At 55.4% G+C, this 20,408-nt stretch overlaps 1 protein-coding gene across 2 annotated transcripts in view; it reads left to right on the top strand.

The window, feature by feature from the left end:
• The window catches only part of LOXL2 (lysyl oxidase like 2), an 87,718-nt gene that overhangs the window by 39,390 nt on the left and 27,920 nt on the right, over positions 1-20,408 (top strand). For both annotated transcript variants that reach the window (XM_032389114.1, XM_032389115.1), the window contains exons 4-6: positions 9,198-9,409; positions 15,426-15,648; positions 19,121-19,304. In XM_032389114.1, coding sequence (XP_032245005.1) covers positions 9,198-9,409; positions 15,426-15,648; positions 19,121-19,304 — 619 coding nt within the window. The remainder of the gene's footprint in view (positions 1-9,197; positions 9,410-15,425; positions 15,649-19,120; positions 19,305-20,408) is intronic.

Genomic DNA, 20,408 nt, shown 5'->3' with positions numbered 1-20,408 from the left:
ACACCTCCCCCACCCTCCCATCCCATCTCTTCCCACCCTACTCTGAAGAGTATGGCCAGGATCTCTCACATCCATCCTCATTGACTCCTGGAGATTGGGGGCAGGTCACAGACCATTCGAGGTGACCCTCATAGGCTTGTGCCTTCTCCGGAGCACACTGGAATTCCCCAAGCAGAGAGTGGAAGAAAACTGAGCATCGGTCTAGACCAAGTTCATCCCACTTTGGAATGCCAGAGGCATGAGTCACTAAGCCCTGGGGCCTGGCTGATGAATTTCACTCAATGAGCTAACTGTGCTTCCAGTGGACTCCTCCATCTGCTTGGGGCATCCCCGGGGGCTCTTGGACGCGTCATGAATTCCGATCTAAAGAAGGGAAGCAGCACATCTCCTTCATAGGAATGGCCCCACCAAGGGAGAGTTCACAGGTTTGGACCCTGAGCTCCTGTTGGCCAGCAGCCAGAACACTGGGCAAGTCCATTCTCTTCATTAAGATGAGCTGGTTGAATTCTGTCCCTTCCAGCTAGGACAGTCGGGAAGCCAGAGTGGCAATGGTTTCTCCATCAAAATGACACAGCATGCACTCGTCATTTACAAGGGAGTTTTAAATGTGAAAACTCAGATGCTTTCTGTCAAAGTGCTTAGCAGACTATAAAGTGCTGCAGTAGGTTAGCCCTACCAATCTACCAACCTTGGTTCACGGCATCCAGAAAATTCACCAGGGAGAGTCTCAGTTCTCTGGTTTTCTGACACAGACTGTATAGTTACATCTTGCTCTGGAGCCTCTCTTAGACCCCAGAGTTGAAGGCAGGACCCCTGAGTTCCGGTCTGGCGGAGCCTGAGATTTGCAGCTGTGTGTCCGAGTGCGTAACCCTGGGTCTCTGGACTGTAAAATAGCATTCTCATAAGGCAAATGAGTCGGAGGCCAGTCCTCAAAACCTTCTCAAAAAGAGGCAAGCAGGACCACAGCATGCAATGCAAAATACTGTTGCTTCCAAGCAAACGGATCTTTTTTAAACCCAGGAAACAGAGCCCCCACCAAACCTCCCAGGATTTCAGAGGCTCTTAACTTGAGAGGCTTTGCTTCCTGTCTGTGGCAGTGGACAAGTTGGAAAAAGCATTAGATAAGAAGAGATTACAAATCCAGATGCCCTCCTGAGTAGACCTCTCCACACTGGCTGTTTTGCACATTGCTAAGTCATGTGCTCATAGAAGGGCTCAAGGCTGGAGCCGTGTGTTATGAGATCAGGGAACATACAGATCTTTTCCTTTTCTTCACCCCCTCACACCACCTTCTTCCATACCCATTTTTTAAAGGCTTTTTGGCAAAGGCAGTTAGGTTACCAGAAATGATCGGAAACCACCAGGCTGTGAGATTTAGTTCGGGCCCATCCCTCAAGTGGCCCCCAAGCCTCAGTTTCTCCTTGTGACAGGAGGCAGCCCTGAGGTCTGGAGAGACCACCAGAGGGACAATGAGGCCAGAGCTGGGAGAATCTGGGACCCCTACCCTCCACGCTCTCACATCCTTCTGGAAGGGCATGGAGACCTGAAAAAGCGCTTTCTTCTCTTAACCACAGGAACTGAGGCTGGTGTGAATTCTTAAAATTCCAGGAGTCCAGGTTTGTATTAGTCACCCGCAGCTTCCAGGATGCTTCAAGATTTCCCTCTCAGCAGCAGCCTTATCTCGCCAGCATCTGGGACCTCTAGGAAGGTCTGAGAACTTTCCAGCCAAAAGTGTCCCCCTGGCCCTGCATCCCCCCCAGCAAAGAGTGGGTTCAACAGGTTGCACTGGGTGGTTTAGGAAAGAAAGGGCGTCTGTTCTCATCTCTGCAATTTCGAAGGTGGGAGTCCCTCCAAGCCTAAATACAGTCCTGCTTCCCCTGGTGTCTGCAGGAGAGCTAGATGGCCTCCCTCTGTGGCAGGAGGAGAAATGGTGGCAAGTGGGCTGTTTGAGCCGGGTGCTCCAGCAAGGGAGTGAAGAGCTGTGTGGAAGCCCACAGCCTCTGAATCCCTAGTCTCGCCGACCCGTTGAATAGGACCATCAGCCATAGCTGTGCAGGGTTCGCCTCGTAGCTCACAGGGAGTTTGGGCAAAAGGATGTATGTGTAAGATCCTGTCTGGTGTTAACATTCCATGATTCTGTTTGTTGAGTCTCTGTGTGGTCAGGGCTTGCCAGCCATCACAAGGAACCAAGAGAAGTAGTTCCAGAGTGACCTGTTTTCCCAACTGAAAAAAGGTCATAGCATCTGAAAAGCAAAAGGGCATTTATGCGGGTAACAGAACAAGATATTTGAAATTGGGCACATCCTGACAAACCTGGGAACCTGGTTCCTGGCCAGGGTGTTGTTCACACAACTCTGAAAAGTACAAATCCGATTATAATTGTGTGTGAGGTGAAATAAGTAAATAAGCAACATTGTACTCAGCTGTTAGATGAAATAAGTAAGTTGCATTACCATTTATCCTAGATGAAATAAATGAATGGACAGCATATGGACTCAAAGTTCGAAAGGGTGACTTGGATGGGAAATTTGTGGCAGTTTGGAAAGGGAGAGAAGAGAGAATGTGGAAGATTAGATATGGAAGGAATGCAAGATGGGAGAAGTGAGCAGGAGACTCTCATTGCCCTGGCTGGGGGATCCGTTCTGGAGGACGGTCCACTCATGTGGCTAGGGTGGGGCTGCAGTGGACCGGAGCAGTTTGAATGAGTCACTTCAACCAGGCCGGAGGGGTCAGTGCCCAAAATCCCCCCCACTCCATCCCCATGAGGCTGTTGCTGAGTTAGCTGGATGGTGGATGTGGTCATGCATTCACATTTTAATCGAGCACAGGATGCGATGCCGGGCACTGGGAATAAAGAGACAGCCTTGCCTTCCTGGAGATTACCGTCTAGTAGTGAAGGACAGTTCCACAAATCGTGCCTTTGTTACCATGGCGGTAATTACCCTGAGAAACAGTAGGTATCCCAGCTGGGAGTCTGGCCCGGGACGTGGCTGGTCTGTGGCTTCAGTGCCCCCCTGCTGGGTCGGAGGGACAGGTTGCCGGAGCACGTGTCCTGCCAGCTTCCTGCAGAGAGCAGGGCTCACTTGTTCTCCAAAGAAGCAGTCTCTCTTACCTACCCCAGCGCCCTCAGGTTGGAAAATGCAATACAGAGCCTTCGATTTTCCAGCAGCTTTATAAGGCTCTTGGTTTATAGGAGGAGGGCCCTGACGGACAGCTGGGCTTTTCCTCTGGTGGCTCAGAATGACCCAGCTTTCCACACCACCCCCACCCAACTGGTGTCCGTCACATGGAGCCGAGGAGCAGCAATCACGGCGATGCCTTCTCTCTTCCCCTTCATCCATCTGACCCGGTGGAAGTCCCTGAATGTTACTTCTTACTTAGGCTCCTTACTCCCTGAATTCCCGATTTGATCATCAAAAGGAGGTAATCACAGGGGCGCCTGGGCGGCTCAGTCGGTTAAGTGTCTGCCTTCGGCTCAGGTCATGATCCCGGGGTCCTGGGATCGAGCCCCACATCGGGGGGCTCAGCAGGGAAGTTGCTTCTCCCTCTCCCTCTGCCTGCCGCTCCCCCTGCTTGTGCTCTCTCTCTCTGTCAAATAAATAAACAAATAAGATCTTAAAAAAAAAAAGGAGGTAACTACACTGTGGCCAGATTCTTCGATTACAACTTGCCTCATGCTGTTTACAGATGATACCCACTTAGCTAAACCATCTAGATGTGTGCTGAGGGTCAGAACAGCTTTTAATTCAGCTCAGTAACTCCCTTAGCATCAGATTGTGAGAGGCAAGGGAGGGTGTCAATAGCCCCGATGAGAAGGGAGCGTATGGAGAGAGCATAGACCTTCTGCTTGTCCATCCGTAAGTCATACAAGTAGTACTTATGCTGTGAAGAGAAGCAAGTACTGCCTAGTTTATTTTGCATTAAACAAAGAATAAAGGGAGTCTTTATTACAGTTTTGGCTTGGGAGCTCAGTGTTCAGCTAAGACGAATTCCTGTAATCGGATTTTTAAAAATTATTATTGGTTCATTCCAAAAATATTTGAAGACCCACTCTGTGTCATGTCTGGCACTAGGGGCCGTGGGTAAGACAGAAATGAATAAGGGACCGTCCCGCCCTCAGGAACTCACAATTCTGAGGTGGCAAAAACACATTGGAAGGATAAATAATCAGAGTACAAGGTGGTCAGGCTAAATCAAGGACTAACTGAGCGACTCAGAAAACAGATGCACGGGGAATAAAGAAATCCAATCTCCGTGGACCAGATATTTGGGGAAGGGGGCTTCGTGGAGGAGATGGTGCTGTTTCCCGTCAGGAGTGACAGCAGGAGACTGGTGTGTCGGGTTGGCCTGTGCGTCCCTGGCCTCACACGGTGCCAGGAACACTCAGCAGACACGGTTCAAACGCGTGAATGACATTGTCCCCGTAGGGACTGTAGGTCATAGGACTCAGAGCGAAGGAAGGGAGAATTGCAGGGAGGTTCAGTGCTGGGCTCTAAGGAGTGATGTCCTGGCAGTGAGAGAAGAAGGTCGCTGGCTGGAAAAAGGGAAGGCAGGGCATGGTGTGGATCAGACCAGGGAGCCTAAGGCCTGGGGAGCCATGGGAAGGTTTGGAACAAGACATGACTACATAGTGGGTGAGGTGGTGTGAGAGGTGGACCGGGTCAGCGAGTCCTCCACCCCGGGGAGACGCTCAGCCTGTGTGAAATGACAGAGTCCCAGTCATTTCACTCCCACGGTTCCCATTGCCACCTGACTGGCAGATGGAGATAGGAATGCGGCAGTGACGGAAGGCTAGACGAGGCGTCGGCGGGTGGCCGGGCGGTAGGCGTGAGGAGGGGAAGGTGCAGAACGCAGGTGAGGCTTGTGGTCTGCAAGCTGGAAGGGCGGGAGCCTGACTCGGTGAGCGGAGGAAAGGTTAAGGGTATCTTGGATGTGTTTGGTTTGAGGTGCTGAGGAAGGTGCCGAGCTGGTGGCTGGGAAAATGGATCTCGGTCTGGAAGGCCAGGTTTTGAAACGGCTGAATAAAGGCAGCTGAGGGCTTAGGGAGCAAGATGCAGGAAGCCGTTAGCAGTAGAGGGATGGGGCCTGCTAAGCAAACAGAGGTGGTGTGGAACCAGCCGCGCGTTCTCGTTGGGGTGACTGCGTACTCGTGCAGCTCACCACTGCCGTCCTCCCTCCTCGACACCTCTCCTGGGACGCCTTCTCAGGTGGGAGGGCCTGGGCTGATATTCAAGGACAGCTTCTAAAGCAGAGGGAAGGAAGATAATTGGGCTAAGGTGGGGCCCCCCGGGATGGGGGGCTTTGCACCCAGTGTCGAGCTTTCAAATTGTGAAGTACGTCTTTATAGGCTTGCTTGCTTGCCTTGCCTTGCCTTGCCTCCCCCTTTATCTTTACCTGATGCAATCTTCAACGAGACTTTCAAAATTTGTGATTTTTCCTCATTGGCGACAGCCCCAGACTGTCACAGTGTGGAATTTTTGCCAGTCATTCACACATGCTGCAGATGTGAAATGTCGTGCAGACACAAGACTGGGAGTCCTGCCCTGGTCCTCCTGCACCAGCCTTTCTTTCCACCAGCCCCCTGGCTGAAGCAAGGCAGGTCCTCGCCTCCCTGCACCTTGATTTGCCCTTTTGGAAGTGGCTGATCATCACTCTCAGGGCTCGAGCCCTGCCGGGGATGAGATGAGTTCTGAGTAGGACAAGTCTAGAAGGTTCTGTGAATTCCTTGGAGGAAGGCCTTGTTGGAGATCTGGGTGAACTCTTATCTCTGGCAAGAGAGACAGCATTCAGACTTTAATTTTAATTTGAAAATGTGCCAGATGCATTACCAGCTTCTGGGCTGTTGGTCTTAATGTATAACCAGCAAGTCTAGAGAGCCCTTTGTGAGAAAAGAAAGAAAAATGTGTCTATGTTTCAGTGTTTCACATCTTCTCTTTTTTGGAGTTGAACTTCTGAGGAAAAAAAAAAATCTAACCCTTGTGGTTATGGAAGAGATTCCACAGCAGTGAAGTAAGGAGGGAAGTTCTGTGTGTCTGTGTGTGTTTTCCTGCACAGAAGTCTCTGAGCGGCCTATGGGAGCTCGTTAGCTAGCAGGGAGCCCTGAATGCGTGCCACGAAGGTTTCCCTGCTGCCCCCTGGCCCGAGTCCAAGAGCAGCTGGGAGGCAGTTCTCCCCTCACGTACACTCTGGTCTGACTCAGGGCTCCTCCCACCGGAGCACAGGATGGACTTCGAACGTGCAGGCCCCAAAGGGACCACCCAGAAGGCCGAGCCTCTGCCCCTGCCCCGTGTGGGTCAACTCAGTACCTCGCCCTGGACAGGGCGTGAGTGGGAGGGCAGAGACGAGCGGTCCCCAGGCCGGAGCACAGGCTTGGGCTCCAAACTCAGTCTTCACCGTTGTTTACCTACTTCCTGGCTCTGTGAGCTTGGAGAAGTTGCAAAACCTTGCCAAGTTTTCTCATTTTTCACCTGGAACATGGGTGTACCATCGGCCTGCTCGTGGGTTGTCATGGGAGTTGAGTGAGCCCAGAGCCCAGAGCCTGCCGTGTACTGAATCGGTTGGTGTTTGATAAGTGAGGGCCCTCGCAGTTTTGTTATTCAGAGAAGAGACAGAGCCCTGTGGTTGGGGCAGACGGAGGAACCCTTCAAGGTCCATTGAGGGCAGAGACTGGTATTTTGTTGAACGAATGAATAAATGAATGACTGAAGTGAATTTGAGCCTGACGGAATGAGAAGGGGTTGCTTCCATGGAGGGAGAAAAGAAGACATTCCATTTTGAAGGAGCGACCCTGACCACTTTTCTAAGGCTTTGGAGAGAACAAGTCCCTCTCTGGACCTCTCCTGCACCGCATAGGTGCACAGACAGACTCACACAGACATGCAGAGACCCACAGACCCACACAGAGAGGCACACACACACACACACACACACACACACAGGTAGTGAGCTGGTGGAAGAATAAGGACAAGGACACTTTGCTCTAGTACTTTCTCCTCTCTAAACCTCGTTTCCCACATCCTTGAGCCCTCCTGGCTCCCCCCCACTGTCACATTTCTGCAGAAGAGATGCCACCTTGCATCAAGACAAGGGTACGTGGGTCTGCCGTGTCCCCTCTCCCACTGTGGTAGCTGGGGTGCTGAGGGTCACATTTTACATCTCCCCTTAGTGAGCCTGCACTGCTGCCCCATGGCGCTGGGGGTGGGGGGTAGGGAAGGATCGGAATTTAACAAAGTTGGCCCAGGCTGCCTGCCCTGGAGAGTAACTTTCCTTCTGGGCATTATGCATTTACCCGCTGGAATTCCAGCCCCTCCTCCGGACATGGGAAGAGGCAGGAGGGGGCTGGGCCACAGGTCGCTGCTCCAGAGCTCAGGCCCTTTCTTGGCTTGCCCCTGTCCACGTGTCTTGGTGGCACAGGTCCTGTGGCCCGATGGAGGCTGTAAAGGATCCAGGATCTAAGCTGGCAAACATAATCCTGCCCCTGGCGCTTTCCTTCCTCTCTGCATGGAAAGGAACCAGGGCCAAACGCCATCACTCCTGGCCCACATACTTTCCACTGCCTTGCCGGGCTATTGAAACAGGGCCTGGCTTTGCACCCTAAAGCCGGGGTGAGGAGACATGAATCCCCGGGCACCCAAATAATGGTTCTGTTCAACCTCGTGGTTCATTTGCATCCTGGCTGGACAGGGGTGCAGGCACTCAGGTTGCCAGGATCCTGTGCGCTCCCCCGCTTCCTCCCTGGCCCAGCTCAGAGAGCTCCTCACACTGCACTCCCTGCCTTTAGGTGGTTCTCAGGAGATAGAGTCAGCCAGTTTTCTTATCTGGAAAAGGGGATGGCAATAGCTCCGAACCACCCCATTCTGTTAGTTGAGGATTAAGTAAGAGAACGCACATAAAACACTCCTTATGGGGCTCGCACATGGAAGCTGTTGCTATTGCGGTTAACCAGATCTGAGTATAGATTTGGGGCTGGGGACACTGAGGGGGCTGGAGGCAGAGGGGGCATTAGTCATGACCGGCTGTGGGCACCTCACTAAGTGATTGGGGCATTATTATACAGTCAAGGGACGGGATCCCTCTGTGTTTTAGAAAGACCTCTGGTGGCTGGCCCTGTAGCAGATGGATGGAAGAGGGAGATGGACGCAGGGGCCCTTGCAAGAGCTGGTGGTGGTCTCATAGGCAGGGGCAGAAAGAGGAAGGGCTGGAACTGAGAGCTTTGGGAGGGAGCTTCTGTAGTGTTTGGGGGCAGATTGAGCACAGCTATCACTAACTCCGTGGAGTCCCCCATTCCTCCCATCCCGCTTGGCCTCTCGAGGCCCCCTGTCCTTCTACCAAATCCCTGGGCCTCTGGGGTAGGCGTGGGGCAGGGACATTGCCACTCGGTGTCAGAGGTGTGGGGAGGAGAGCCCACAATGCAGTGCGGCAAGAGGCCGTCCCCCCCTTGCCCAGTGTCTTCCGCTTCCTCCTGCCGGGGTCCTGACTTTTCCATCACTGCCTCAGAACGATGGATGGGGGTGGGGGTGGGAGTGGGGGTGAGGAGCAGGCTTTCCTAGGGCCTCAAGTCATTTGGAATCTTTCCTTTCCTTGCCACAGCCCAGCGACGGTGACCATCCCTACCTCCCTGCTGGGCAGCCCTGAGTCCCTCCACAAAGCTCCTCCCGCCCCTCTTCTCTCCAAGCCCTCCCCCTTCTCTCCTGGGATTTGCTCACCTAGGAACGCCGAACCCAGGGGATGACATAGAATGCAAGGTGGCACCACCAGCCTTAAGATGGCCGAGGCCACTTCAATTTTACTGAAAGCTTAGTGGGGAGACACACACATGCAGGCACACATGTGTGCCCGGACATGCTTTGGAGTAAAATACAAAACCCAAGTTGTTTTTAATATGGAACTTGAAAATTCAAAGAACGCGTTCTCTCTTCTGTGCTTATTTTGAGAACCCACAGAGGGAGCGGCCGCGCTTTTTGTAGGATGTAGGAGAAGCCGCTGGGGTCCTGGGGCTCTTCTCTGACTGCTCCTGGCCACTCCTAGCCCCCCGCCACACCCCCGCCACACACCCCACACACACACACACCCCCCACACACACCACTCTGCCACGCCCGAGGGCAGACGCAGGCTGCAGAGTGCCGGGCCTGCAGCCACCTCTTGTGGCCAGACCCGGCCAGTGAGTCCTCTGCTTTTGTGCCTCCAACCTTCCCAGAACCTGAACATCCAGGTGGAGGACATCCGGATCCGAGCCATCCTGTCGGCCTACCGCAAGCGCACCCCCGTGACAGAGGGCTATGTGGAGGTCAAGGACGGCAAGACCTGGAAGCAGATCTGCGACAAGCACTGGACAGCCAAGAATTCCCGAGTGGTCTGCGGCATGTTTGGCTTCCCTGGGGAGAGGACGTACAACACCAAAGTGTACAAGTAAGGGGGCTGCTTACTCCTGGTCTCGCCTGCCTGGTTCAGAGTCAACTCTGGCAGGGTCCCCCCTGCCCCACAAAGGAGAGTCCTTCCTGCCCCATGTCATGGCAGGCCCGCCCGTGGCCCTCCAGCAAGCCTGCCCTTGAGAAACTCCTGTTCCTGTGGGAGACAGACCGCAAAAGTACGACGAAGGTAGGGTGAGGGAAGGGTGAGGGCAGAGATGAAGTGCAGGGTGCTCCAGCCCGGAGAAATCCCACCTCTTGGTGCAGACGGTCAGCGCAGGGACCACAGGGGCCGAACAAGGACAGTACTAGCCAGGCCGGGGAGGGGGTGGGGGGCAAGGGCAGTGCCAACTTAAGGAGACATGCCCACTTTTCCTCAGCAAATGATCATTCAGAGAAATCTGGACCTTTCAGGAGATTGAAAAATGGTTCGATTTGACTCAGTTACACCCATCCCAGTTAAACCTTCCAGTGCTGTTCTGGTTGCCAAAGTTAGCATCTCCCAGGGGGAAAGAAGGCGAGATACCAACGAGACTTAGAGTAACCTCCCCGAGGGGTGTCCAGTGAAGGGATTCGGCCCCCTGACAGGCTGGCCGCTGGAGTACCTTGGTGGTAGTGGGGCCTCCTCCTCCTCTGACTAGTGGTAGCGACAGTCTGTTTCTGACTGTGTGTGTGTGTGTCTTGCTGTGTGTCAGGCTGTGCTGCTAGCCGTCGAACCCTCCAGCACCAGGAAGCAGGGGGCTGCTTCAGAGTCGAAGAAAGAAAGTCAGAGAGAGGCGGTAGAACTTGGATCCGAACACAGGTCTCCAGCTTCGGGGTCTACACTCCCAGAGAGTGTAGACTCACGGCACTGCCTCTCTCCTTTCGAACCAAGGACAGGGAATTTCAAAGTCAGGAGACGTGGGTTCCAAGCCAGGCTCTCCTTCCAGATCCCTGGGGTCGGGCAGGCTGCATCCCTCTGTGGGCTTGGCCTGGCTGCCTTTGGTTAGAGCCCCCAGTCCGCCACAGGGGTGAGTGCAGGCAGCAGGGCAGGCTCACAACACCCCGGGGGCGAGCACAATGTCGATTCCCACCCTCCACCGCCCCAGACGTGGCCCAGACCTTCCTGGTTGCGCAGGGCAGCTGGGAGGCGGAGTGGTCTCAGGCCTCTGAATCTGGACAACTCCCTCCATCTGGTCAGCTCCTTCCCCGGGGACACCTTCTCAGCTTTTCCGACCCATTGGAGCCAAGAAAAGCGAACCCCCCCCTGGCTGGCCCCACCACAGCCCCCAGCCCAGTCCTAGGAGTGGGGAAGGCTGCCAGCAGACCAAAGCCAGGCAGCACATGGCTTGTTCAGATGGCCTTTGAAAGCCATCTCCCCAACTGAGGACGGTCCTGAGTCTTCTTCCTGCTTTTGAGGAGGGGTCTCAGCTCTGTTTTGGCAGCTTCGCTCCAGGCGATCCTCTCTCGTGGGCTGGGCTGCATTGGAAACCCTCTCCTTGCTCCACCCACCCCTGTGTCCAGTTTCCTGTTCACATTGGGACAGGAAAAGGCCCCCAGGGCTGGGAGGCATCCAAGGCAGTGGTGGTGGGTGGTGTTCTCAGGCAAGTTGGGAGATGATGAACTGACTACTGAAAACCGGCTCGATTCCTGACCTCTAGCCGGAGGGGCAGGAGGGCGGGCGCTAAACCTTGTAGGCTTGTTTTATGTCAGCCTCTGAGACTCAGCTGACAGTTGGGCCCCAAAAAAGAAAGACACAGTGGGAAGCATCTGCCTCGGTGGTGCTGTTCGGGGCTGTGATGGCAGCCGGCTGGAGGAAGCTCTTAGTGATGAGCTGGGTCTCCCAGGGCATAGGGTGGCCTCAGACATCACCCGGCGCAAGCCCTTCGTCTGCACAGAAGGAGACGCAGGCCTGCGGGGCAGGGCACTCAGGGGTCCCAGAGCCCCCCTGCCGGAGCCCGCGAGGGAGCCCAGGTGTGTTCTCCACACCGCGCCCCCTTCAGCCCCTGCTTTTGCTCTGCTCCGCCCCAGAGGCAGGGCCTGGCTACGCGGCACAGGCCCCCACCACAGGGGGCTGTTAAGTCTGGGAGCTGGGCCGGGCTGGCCTGGGGACAGGGGGTCTGGGAGCCGTGCTGAGAGGCTGCGGAACAGCAGAGCCTGGGAGCCGAGTGAGGGCCACCCTGCGTGGTCCCTGAGTCTGGGCCTTCCAGTAGCAGCTTCCCCCAGCTCCCTTTGACCCTTCCCACAGCCTGTCCCTGCTGTTGCTGACATCCCTCAATCCCAGGGAGGCCCTTCACCCTAGGAAGGAGATTGTTTTCAAAGTGATTCTGTCTAGAGTGGGGTTGGCCATCTCCAAGTATCCACCAGGTCCAAAGGAACTTTGCAGCCTTAGACATTCACCTGGGCAGCGTCTGAGGCCTCTCCCCTTTACTCTGCTAACTGGTGTGTCTGGTGGCCAGTCAGGGGCCTCAGTTATCCCCAGCGCCGGGACCGCAGCTCTTCATCAGAGCCTCTCAGCTCGCCACCCTCCCGCCCTCCAGGTGGTTCCCACATGTCCCTCAGAGTCCTTGCGCCCACAGGGTCGCCGAGAGTGGAGTCCGTTTCCCCACCAAGGGCTGCTTTGCCATGAGCTGACTTCTGCTCTGGCCCAGGGAACCATGAATTCTCCTTGAAGCTAATGAAACTGAAGCTTCAGGGCCCCATTCTTGGAGCCAGGAGCGTTTTGTGGTCGTTTTTTTTCTTAGAGCAGGATCCCAGTGTTGACACTGATTTATTGATATGAGCTTACTAAGCTGAGATTCTGCATCTAATGTTGCATCTCAGGAGTTAGGAAAGCTTTAATGATTTGGTTGGTTGGCTGAAACATGGACCAAAATGTGGCCCACCGTGAGCGAAATGGAAATGCCTACTCTCCTTGGTTTCATGTGGAGGAAGGGATTTCAAAGGCTTACGGAGACTGGAACATTGGAGTGCATTTATCTTCTGAGACCTCACCCCCCCTGGGAAGGTCCAGAAGACACACTTTCCCTATGACTGAGGAATAAATTTGTGTGGGAAACCCTGGCGTTCTGAAGAGCTCCCTGCAGGGAACTCTTCTCTGTAGGCCATACCTCCCCTAACTGCAGTGGGGGGTGACTGGATCCCAGGGCGGAGGGGCCAGGGGACAGCACTCAGCCTCCCCAGGCCAGGTGGGCATGGTTCCTGAATGACAGCAGAGTCTGAGCAGTGATCAGAACAGCTTGACTCCTTCAGACCCATGGCGTGGGCTGGTTGATCATGGTGTTCCTGGATGTGAAATGGGTAGGAAGCCTACTGAGTTCTTACTTGTTCTGGATGAATGGAAAATCTAGGCTGAGAGAACAAAAATCGAACCTGAATCATAAACACAGAGGGTCACACCCCTCCCCCAAGTCCCAGACCCGAGCCAGGTTACAGACCCAGGACCCTTTGAATGAAGGGGAGGCTGGCTCCCCTTGAGGACGGACCCCAATACACTGCCAAAAATGCACCCTGTTAATCAATTGCCCAGCCTTCCCCAAAAGGGACCTATGGCCTTTTACCAAAGTGTGCACTGGGGAAGAGGAAATAACCAAAACTTTTGGCACGACTGGACACAGGTTCTGAACTACACTGCTTCCGGGAGACTCACAGGTCGCTATGGCCCTCCAGTCAGAGGAGGGGCTTATGGAGGTCAGGTGATCAATGGAGTTTTAGCTCAGGCCCAGCTCACAGTGGGCCCAGTGGGTCCCTGAGCCCATCTTGTGGTTATTTCCCTAATTCTGGAATTCATCATTGGAATAGACATACATAGTAGCTGGCAGAATCCCTAACCAAATCTGGCTTTTCCCTTGGCTGGAAAGAGCCAGGAGGACTTTACATTTTCAGTTGCAGCGGCCCAGCCGAGGGTTCTTCCTGCTATCCTGCCATAGGCCTAGACACCTCTTTCTCCAGCAGGCTTCCCCCGGGGCTCAAAGCTGCCCGTCACTCCAGTGGCTCTCCAAACAGCAGGCTTGGGGCGGGCTGTCATGCATCCTCCCCACGGCCTCGCCCCCTCGTGTCTGCACCCCCTGGCCCTGGCCCTGGTGAATCACTGGGGGTGGGGGAGGGGGTGGGCCGCTGCCTGCGTAGGGAAGGCCTGTGGAGGGCCCCCGTGCATTCCTGTGAGCTGATGTGAGAGGGAAGCAGGGCTGTCTGGGAAAGGCAGGAGCAGATCTGTGTTTGCTGTGTGCGCTTCGGTCTCTATTAAGAGCTCAGTACATCTGCTGGGTGAGGGCAGTGTTCACTGAACCCTGGAAGCAAGAGGATGTGTCAGGCCTTGTGCAGCTGATCTCCCCTGAGTGTGCTCTCTCGCTTATTGTGGGGGCGTCCTGAGGGACAAGCTGGAGACAACCCCCCCCCCAAGTGTGTTCTCCAGTCCGAGGTGGGGGTATGGTGGGGAACAAGCTGGAGGTTGTGTTTCCAAGGGCAGGGGCCTTGTATGCAGGAAGTGGGGAGGGCAGTGGTGCTTGGAATTCTTAACGGCCCTCCTGCAAAGTTCTTCACCGTAGGCTACAGGGATGTTGAGCACACATCCTGAATTTCCCAGGATAGTCCTTTTTTCAAAGAGTCTGTGTCATCAGGTGCACAGGTACACTAGAATTATTACCAGTCGAAATTTGGGGTTAAGGAAAGATATTGGAGGTGTCTGTAGGGTTTCACCTTCCTCTGTGTTCACATCCCTTCACTCCGAGACAAAGCAGAAACTTCCAGGCCTGCCCTACCAGCAGAAACAGGCCCCCCCTTCTGCCCCGCCCTGGGCCAGCCTGCCCCTGGAGGCCCCTCCACTGGGCAGCTGGTGGCGATGCTGTCTGTCTGGGGCATCTCACTGGTTCTGCCAAGCGGGGACAAGCACAGACCCCAGAGAGCTGGGACAGCATGAGAGGACAGGGTGTCGTCCCTGCCCTCCTCCTTTGCAAATCCCGCCATCATTCAGAGCCTAGCTCAAACCCTGCTCCTCCCCGAAGTCGTGTCTCATGACGGCAACCCTGGGGAGCCCTACCTTCTCTTCTTCCCTTTGTCTCCTTTAACCAAGATAGTTGTCAGTGCTTTTACAAACACATACGAAGCCCTTCCTGTGTGCGGTTTTAACTGCTTCACAAGCATTATAAACAATCTTACCAAGTAGATCCCATTACCCTTCTAATTTGGAGATGGGGAAACCGAGGCACAGTAACCTTTCTGTTAACCAGTTCCTTACTTATGGGTTGGTTATTGTTTTAGAAAACACTCTGGCTCACCTTGGTCTTTATTCTGCCTTCCAAAAACACATAAAAAGGAACACTTCACACGTAATACAGGCCAAGAGCTTCCCTTAGGCTATGCTCCGGGGACACCGTGAGTCTCACTGGCTCCCAGGTGAAGATTTGATAAAGTCTGTGGCTGAGTTTCCTGACCACTTTAATTTCCAAGCAAGTTATACTTTGATTCAGCCCATGGGGTGACTTAAGACTGTTCTTTGCTGCTTCTCATCGGATGCACACCTTTGATCTTGTATGTCACTGGGAGAGAGTTTAACATTCGCCTTGTTCTGCTCATTGAGACAGGTGAGAAACCACAGCCAATCATGTTGAAATTATCTGAAGTGTTCGGGTGAGCAACCATTCTGGTTTGCCTGGCACTGAGGGTTTCCTGGGACCAGGGGTCTTATCTCTTTTAGACCCCTTTCTGCATTGTGCGTTTATAGGCTTTTGTGTTATCTCACTTCCTCTTCTAGCATATAAGCTGCCTAGGGCCGGGCGGGGGGAAGGAGGCCATGTCTGCCCTCCCAGTCCTGCTCCCCAGCGCCCAGCATGGTGCCCCGCATGGCTGAGGTGCTCAGCGAGTGCCTGCCCACTCAGCGGGGCTGAGCTCCAGATGCACAGGCCGTACCCGTTCCGTTCCCCCATCAGATCCCCAGAAGCCAGCATAGCGGCCGGCCCCGTACCCGGTACCCAGTTGTGGAAGGAATGAGGGGTGGGCGCCATGACACCCTGGTCACCCGCCCCCTCGCCCCCCTGCAGGATGTTCGCGGCCCGGAAGAAACAGCGCTACTGGCCCTTCTCCATGGACTGCACAGGCACGGAGGCCCACATCTCCAGCTGCAAGCTCGGCACTCAGGTGTTGCTGGACCCCGTGAAGAATGTCACCTGTGAGAATGGGCTGCCAGCCGTGGTGAGTTGTGTGCCTGGCCAGGTCTTCAGCCCCGACGGGCCCTCGAGATTCCGGAAAGCCTACAAGCCAGAGGTGAGGACGTGGCCAGAGGTCTGGCCCCTTAGCACGGGGCGCGGGGGGAGAGTGGCAGTTCAGGGAGCGGGCAGGGACCCCTCCAGGAGAGAATGAGGAGAGCTGGCCCCAGCTCAGACCACTTTCCTACAGGGCAGAATGTAGTGGGACGCCTGTCAGGGCCGGCCCCACCCAGAGATGCCACTTCTAGAGTGCACCGAGCCGCTGGGCCCCAGCCCCAAATCTTCAGCACCCCAACCTGGCCTCCCACCATTGCTACTCCTCTCCGAGACCAGAGTCCCCTCCATGGAGGACAGATACCAGGGAGAGGAGAGCACCTCCTTATCCACTGTCACAGGCTCTGTGCGCTGTCTGCTGGCCCAGCACGAGAGGCAGGGGTGGGGAGTGCTGCTGCATTCCCAGAGGAGAGGAGTGTTCTGGAGTTTGTGGGAAATTCAGTATGATTCTCAAAAGCACATGAACCCTGCTACAAATGTTTCCAAACATGTTTTGGTTTGTTCTGCGACAGCAAGGATAAAAATTTTTAAAAAGCTTTCACCGAGACAGACAAGGAAAACCTGTCATTCCCATGTCTCTGTCACCTGTAGCCCTCAGTCTCGTTCCATGTATGCGAGCAGCACCTGCGTGTGCGTGTCCGTGTGTGCGCATGTGTGCGTGTGTGCGTGTGAGTGCACTCAAGACACGCCGATGTACATCTGCTCACATAAATAACAGCCCCGTTTCAAGTGTCCGATTTCTTAGGACAAGTGAACTGTCCTGACCATGGCAGGCTTGACGCGGCTTCTGAAACAGAGAAAGTGCGCTCCTCTATCTTCCCTTGAAAATCATTAAGAGGAAATTCATTTTTCTTTTTCCTACCCTTCTTTTTTCCTATATCCGTCAAAGGTTCTCAGTGATGTGCATGTTCTAGAAACTGCTCACATGGGACTGGTGGGTGGGAACAGCACATGGGAGGAGGAGAAGGAGGGGTAGGAAAGGTGGCTGCTCATTATGGGGAGTGATCCCCCGCGCCAGATAAAACCTGCGTGCTCACCTGGGCAGGGGTGAGTTCCGAGTCAGCTCTGACCACGTCAGGGGTAAGAGGAGGGGGAAAGGCCGTGATGGCAGCCTCATTCTGTGTCTCTTTCCTCTCTCCCTGTCTCTCCCATCTTTCCCCTCTGCCCTCTGCCGTCTCCCCTCCGCATCAACATCTAAGGACCTGCTCTTGGGAAGGGGGTGATAGCACTCATCCGAAGGAAAAGGGAAACCCCGACAGGAGGCAGATAAACCATGTTGGGTGCCCCCTCCCAGGCTGGGGGTGGTGTATTTACACAAAAGAGAAAGCCTTCAGTGAAAGGAGTGAAATGAATGCTGTGAGCCCAGCCATCAACCAAGGGGTATGGGAACTATTTGGAGTGCCTTTGTGACTCTTCCAGCAGGCAGCCGTCCCTGCCCCCTTTGTCGCCAAGGGGCCTCCAAAGTGCACAGGCCCACCACACAGCACATGCGTGCAGCCAGGCGACACAGACACCCCCGGACAGTGCTGCTCCGCCCCAGCCCCACAGCCCCCGCACACCCTCACTTGCCCCCCTGCCACATGATGGGATGACCACATCCTTCCTACAGCCTCAGCCCGGGCCTCTGAGCTTTTCTCGTATGTCATCCAGAATTCCAGACCCTACTGTTTTGGAATTCCTCTTGCTGTGTGGTTTAAAGCAAAGGAATTGAGTTCATGCCAAAGGAATTTAAAAAAAAAAAAAAGGGGGGGAGCGAGCCTTACATCACATTTTCCCTTGGTTTCTTTCTTTCCTCCATGGCCAGCTGACTCTGCTCGGCCACTGCCAGGCTGGGATGAGGATCTTTGGCATTCTGCCTCCATCAAGCTCGGGTCATGGATGGTCTGCCCCCTCATAAATGAGCAGCCACCTTTCCTATCCCTCCCCTTCCTCTTCCCATGTGCTGTTCCCACCCACCAGCCCATAGGAGCAGTTTCCAGAGCATGGAAGCCACAGCTGTGCGTGCTAGACAGCTTGGGCCGGGCGGTGGGGGAAGGGAGAGGGCACAGCTCCACTGCAAACGGGCTGCAGCCAGCAGGTGTCTGGTTTGTTTTCTAAAGCTAGAAGGTTCCGGCTGTTTGGCACACATCCCTGTCCATCTTCTCTCCCTAGTGCCAGGCTCAGAGCAGTCCCCACGGCCTGTAAGCCTGGGTGCTATCACTGCGCCCTGCCCTGCCACGGCAGCCACGGGGCACTGCCAGTGGGCGAGAGCCCTGTGGCCGAGTGGGAACCTCAGCTGGAGGATGGAGACACGGGTTCTGGTCTGCCACCTCGGCCCTCAAGGTGGCAGGTGTACCTGAATGTCGACAAACACCACCTCCAGCCAGGCCACCATGGCCGGGCCATCGGCGGGTGTGGTCTGAGGACCACGGAGGCGCGAGTGGAACAATGACTCTGGTCTGATCCAGCACACACAGAACGGCTGCGTAGTCAGCCCACTCCCTCTGTGTTGAAGCAAATGAGCATCAGCAGTAACTCAGAGCCTCGAAGCCTTCTGAGCCCCCCCCACACACACACACACGCATGCACATGCACACACATCGCATGCACGGAAGTTGTTGCAGACCGGGGTGTGTGGGCAGATGGAGTCATGTGAGCCAGCTCCCGTCTGGTAACATGTGATCCAGTGGGGTCAAAGCCCTGGTGGAGAGTGGCTTTTATCCCTGTGTGATTAAATAAACCCTGTGAGGCGCTTGGGCTTCCAGGCTGTCGGTGAGCGCTGAGGGGCAGTTAAACTGTAAGCACCCCCTCTCTGCACAGCTAGGGGCGCTGCCTCTTCTGCAGAGCCGGGCTGATTTGGACCTGGAGCAGAATCAGGGCTAGCGGTAGTAGGAATAGTGGCCGCGCGTGCGCGCAGCCCCAGGACACACGGCAGGCTCCCCACCCCCGCACAGGGTCCATTGTCTCAGCCCCGGCCTTCTTGGTTAGCTCCCTGTCTCCCCGCTCCTGCTTCTCCCCGCCTGCAGAGCGGGATCACCGGAGTGTAACCGTCAGTGCCCTGAAGTCTCCCGCAGGCCTAGACTAGAGCGCTCAGTTCTAAGCAAGGTAGACTCCCGGTCCGCCTGGAATCTGCCAAGTTTGGGGGTAGGAGCTGCTTTCTGTAGCTCTAAAGCTTGAGGCTCTGCACTGGGGCCGTGGAGGGAAGTGCTGGTGGTAAGGCCCCTGACCAAGCCTGGGTTGGGGTGGCGAACGAATGAGGGTCCCGGTGGGCTCCTCTATAGTCCAGGACGGCAGCTCCCGGAGAGCTGATGGTGCACAGCGAGCATGGGCACCCCACCCCCCGCCCCGCACATGCACACAACTCCAGCACAGGTTCGGCTCCTAGCCCGGGCACCTCAGTGTGGAGGGGAGCGGCTGGGAGGGGAGGGCAGTGGGCAGCGCCCACCTGCCGAATGTGCATCAGCTTTTGCACTCAGCAGGACCGTGTGTCTCTTCAGCAACCCCTGGTGCGGTTGAGAGGTGGTGCCAACATCGGGGAGGGCCGAGTGGAGGTGCTCAAGAACGGAGAATGGGGTACCGTCTGTGACGACAAGTGGGACCTGGTGTCTGCCAGCGTCGTCTGCAGAGAGCTGGGCTTTGGGAGTGCCAGAGAAGCCATCACTGGCTCCCAGCTGGGGCAAGGTAAGGACTGGGGGGGCGTTCTGTGGCCTCTTCACAGGGAGCACGGCATGGGGGGCCCAGCCCAGGCGGGCTGGCTTCGGGCTTTGCGGGGTCTTCCTGCTTTGCCTGCTCCCACCCGTGGCTGCCGCTCTGTTCGAGAATGCCGGGCCTCTCCCAGCAGTCAGAGCTGCAAGGGCTTAGGGAACACTGAGCCCCCATTTTATGAACTTGGAAGCTGAGGCCCAGAGAAAGAAGTGAATAACCAAGGTGAGACAACATATTAGCGGCCAATGAAGACCCTAGTGGAGGTCTCCCAGCTCGCAACCCAGTGCTCCCCAGTCGCACTGAGAAAGCTGGAATTCTCAGGCCCTTCCTCCAGGACAGGATCTCAGAAGTCCTCCGGCCGTGGCCGACCCCAGGCACACAAGAATCTCAAAGGTCATCTTACTTTCCCACTCTGGCGTAGCACCACAAACATTCTCTCCCTGCCATGAGAGACTGGGAACAAGAATGCCCCTTTCCGGATGTCACGTGATGCTAACGAGAAGGGGCCTGGATTTTATTAAGTGTCCTGCACAAATCCTTCATCTAAGCAGAGAACAAAAGTGTAAGAGGCTTTCAAGTGGGTCATTCCGTTGAGAACAATGATGCACACGTGACATGAGGACACGACAGCTTCCCTTTCTGACAAGGAGGGTGGGGCGCCCTGTCCTGGGGGGGAGGATACTGCCAGCCGGAGGGCCGTCGCCCCACGGAGAGGAATGTGGTGAGGTCATTGGTCACAGCCTGCAGGAAGTGACAGCGCAGTGGACTGGAGAGAGCCCCGGAATCGTAGACGCCCTGCTGGAGAGGACCTCAGCTCATCTAGTCCGACACCGAGGCGTGGAGGCACGGGAGGACGAGCCTGTGGTCACCCTCATGGTTAGTGGTGGAGAAAATCTGAAACCCAAGTCATTAGCTCCCAGATTTGGGCTTCTCCCGGTATGTCCACCATCGCCCAGGCCCCCCACACATTCAGAACATCTCTACCCCAATTCTGCAATCCTGCAAGCTTCCTGGGCGTGCACTGAAGGTTAGGGGTCTAGGCTGGCCTCTAACGTTGCTTCGTGCCACCTAGAAGCCTTG

The sequence above is a fragment of the Phoca vitulina genome, unplaced genomic scaffold (assembly GCF_004348235.1).
Source record: "Phoca vitulina isolate PV1807 unplaced genomic scaffold, GSC_HSeal_1.0 scaffold53, whole genome shotgun sequence".
NCBI lineage: Eukaryota > Metazoa > Chordata > Mammalia > Carnivora > Phocidae > Phoca > Phoca vitulina.
Note: the sequence above shows the minus strand (reverse complement) of the source record. Positions and strands in the feature narration are given on the sequence as shown.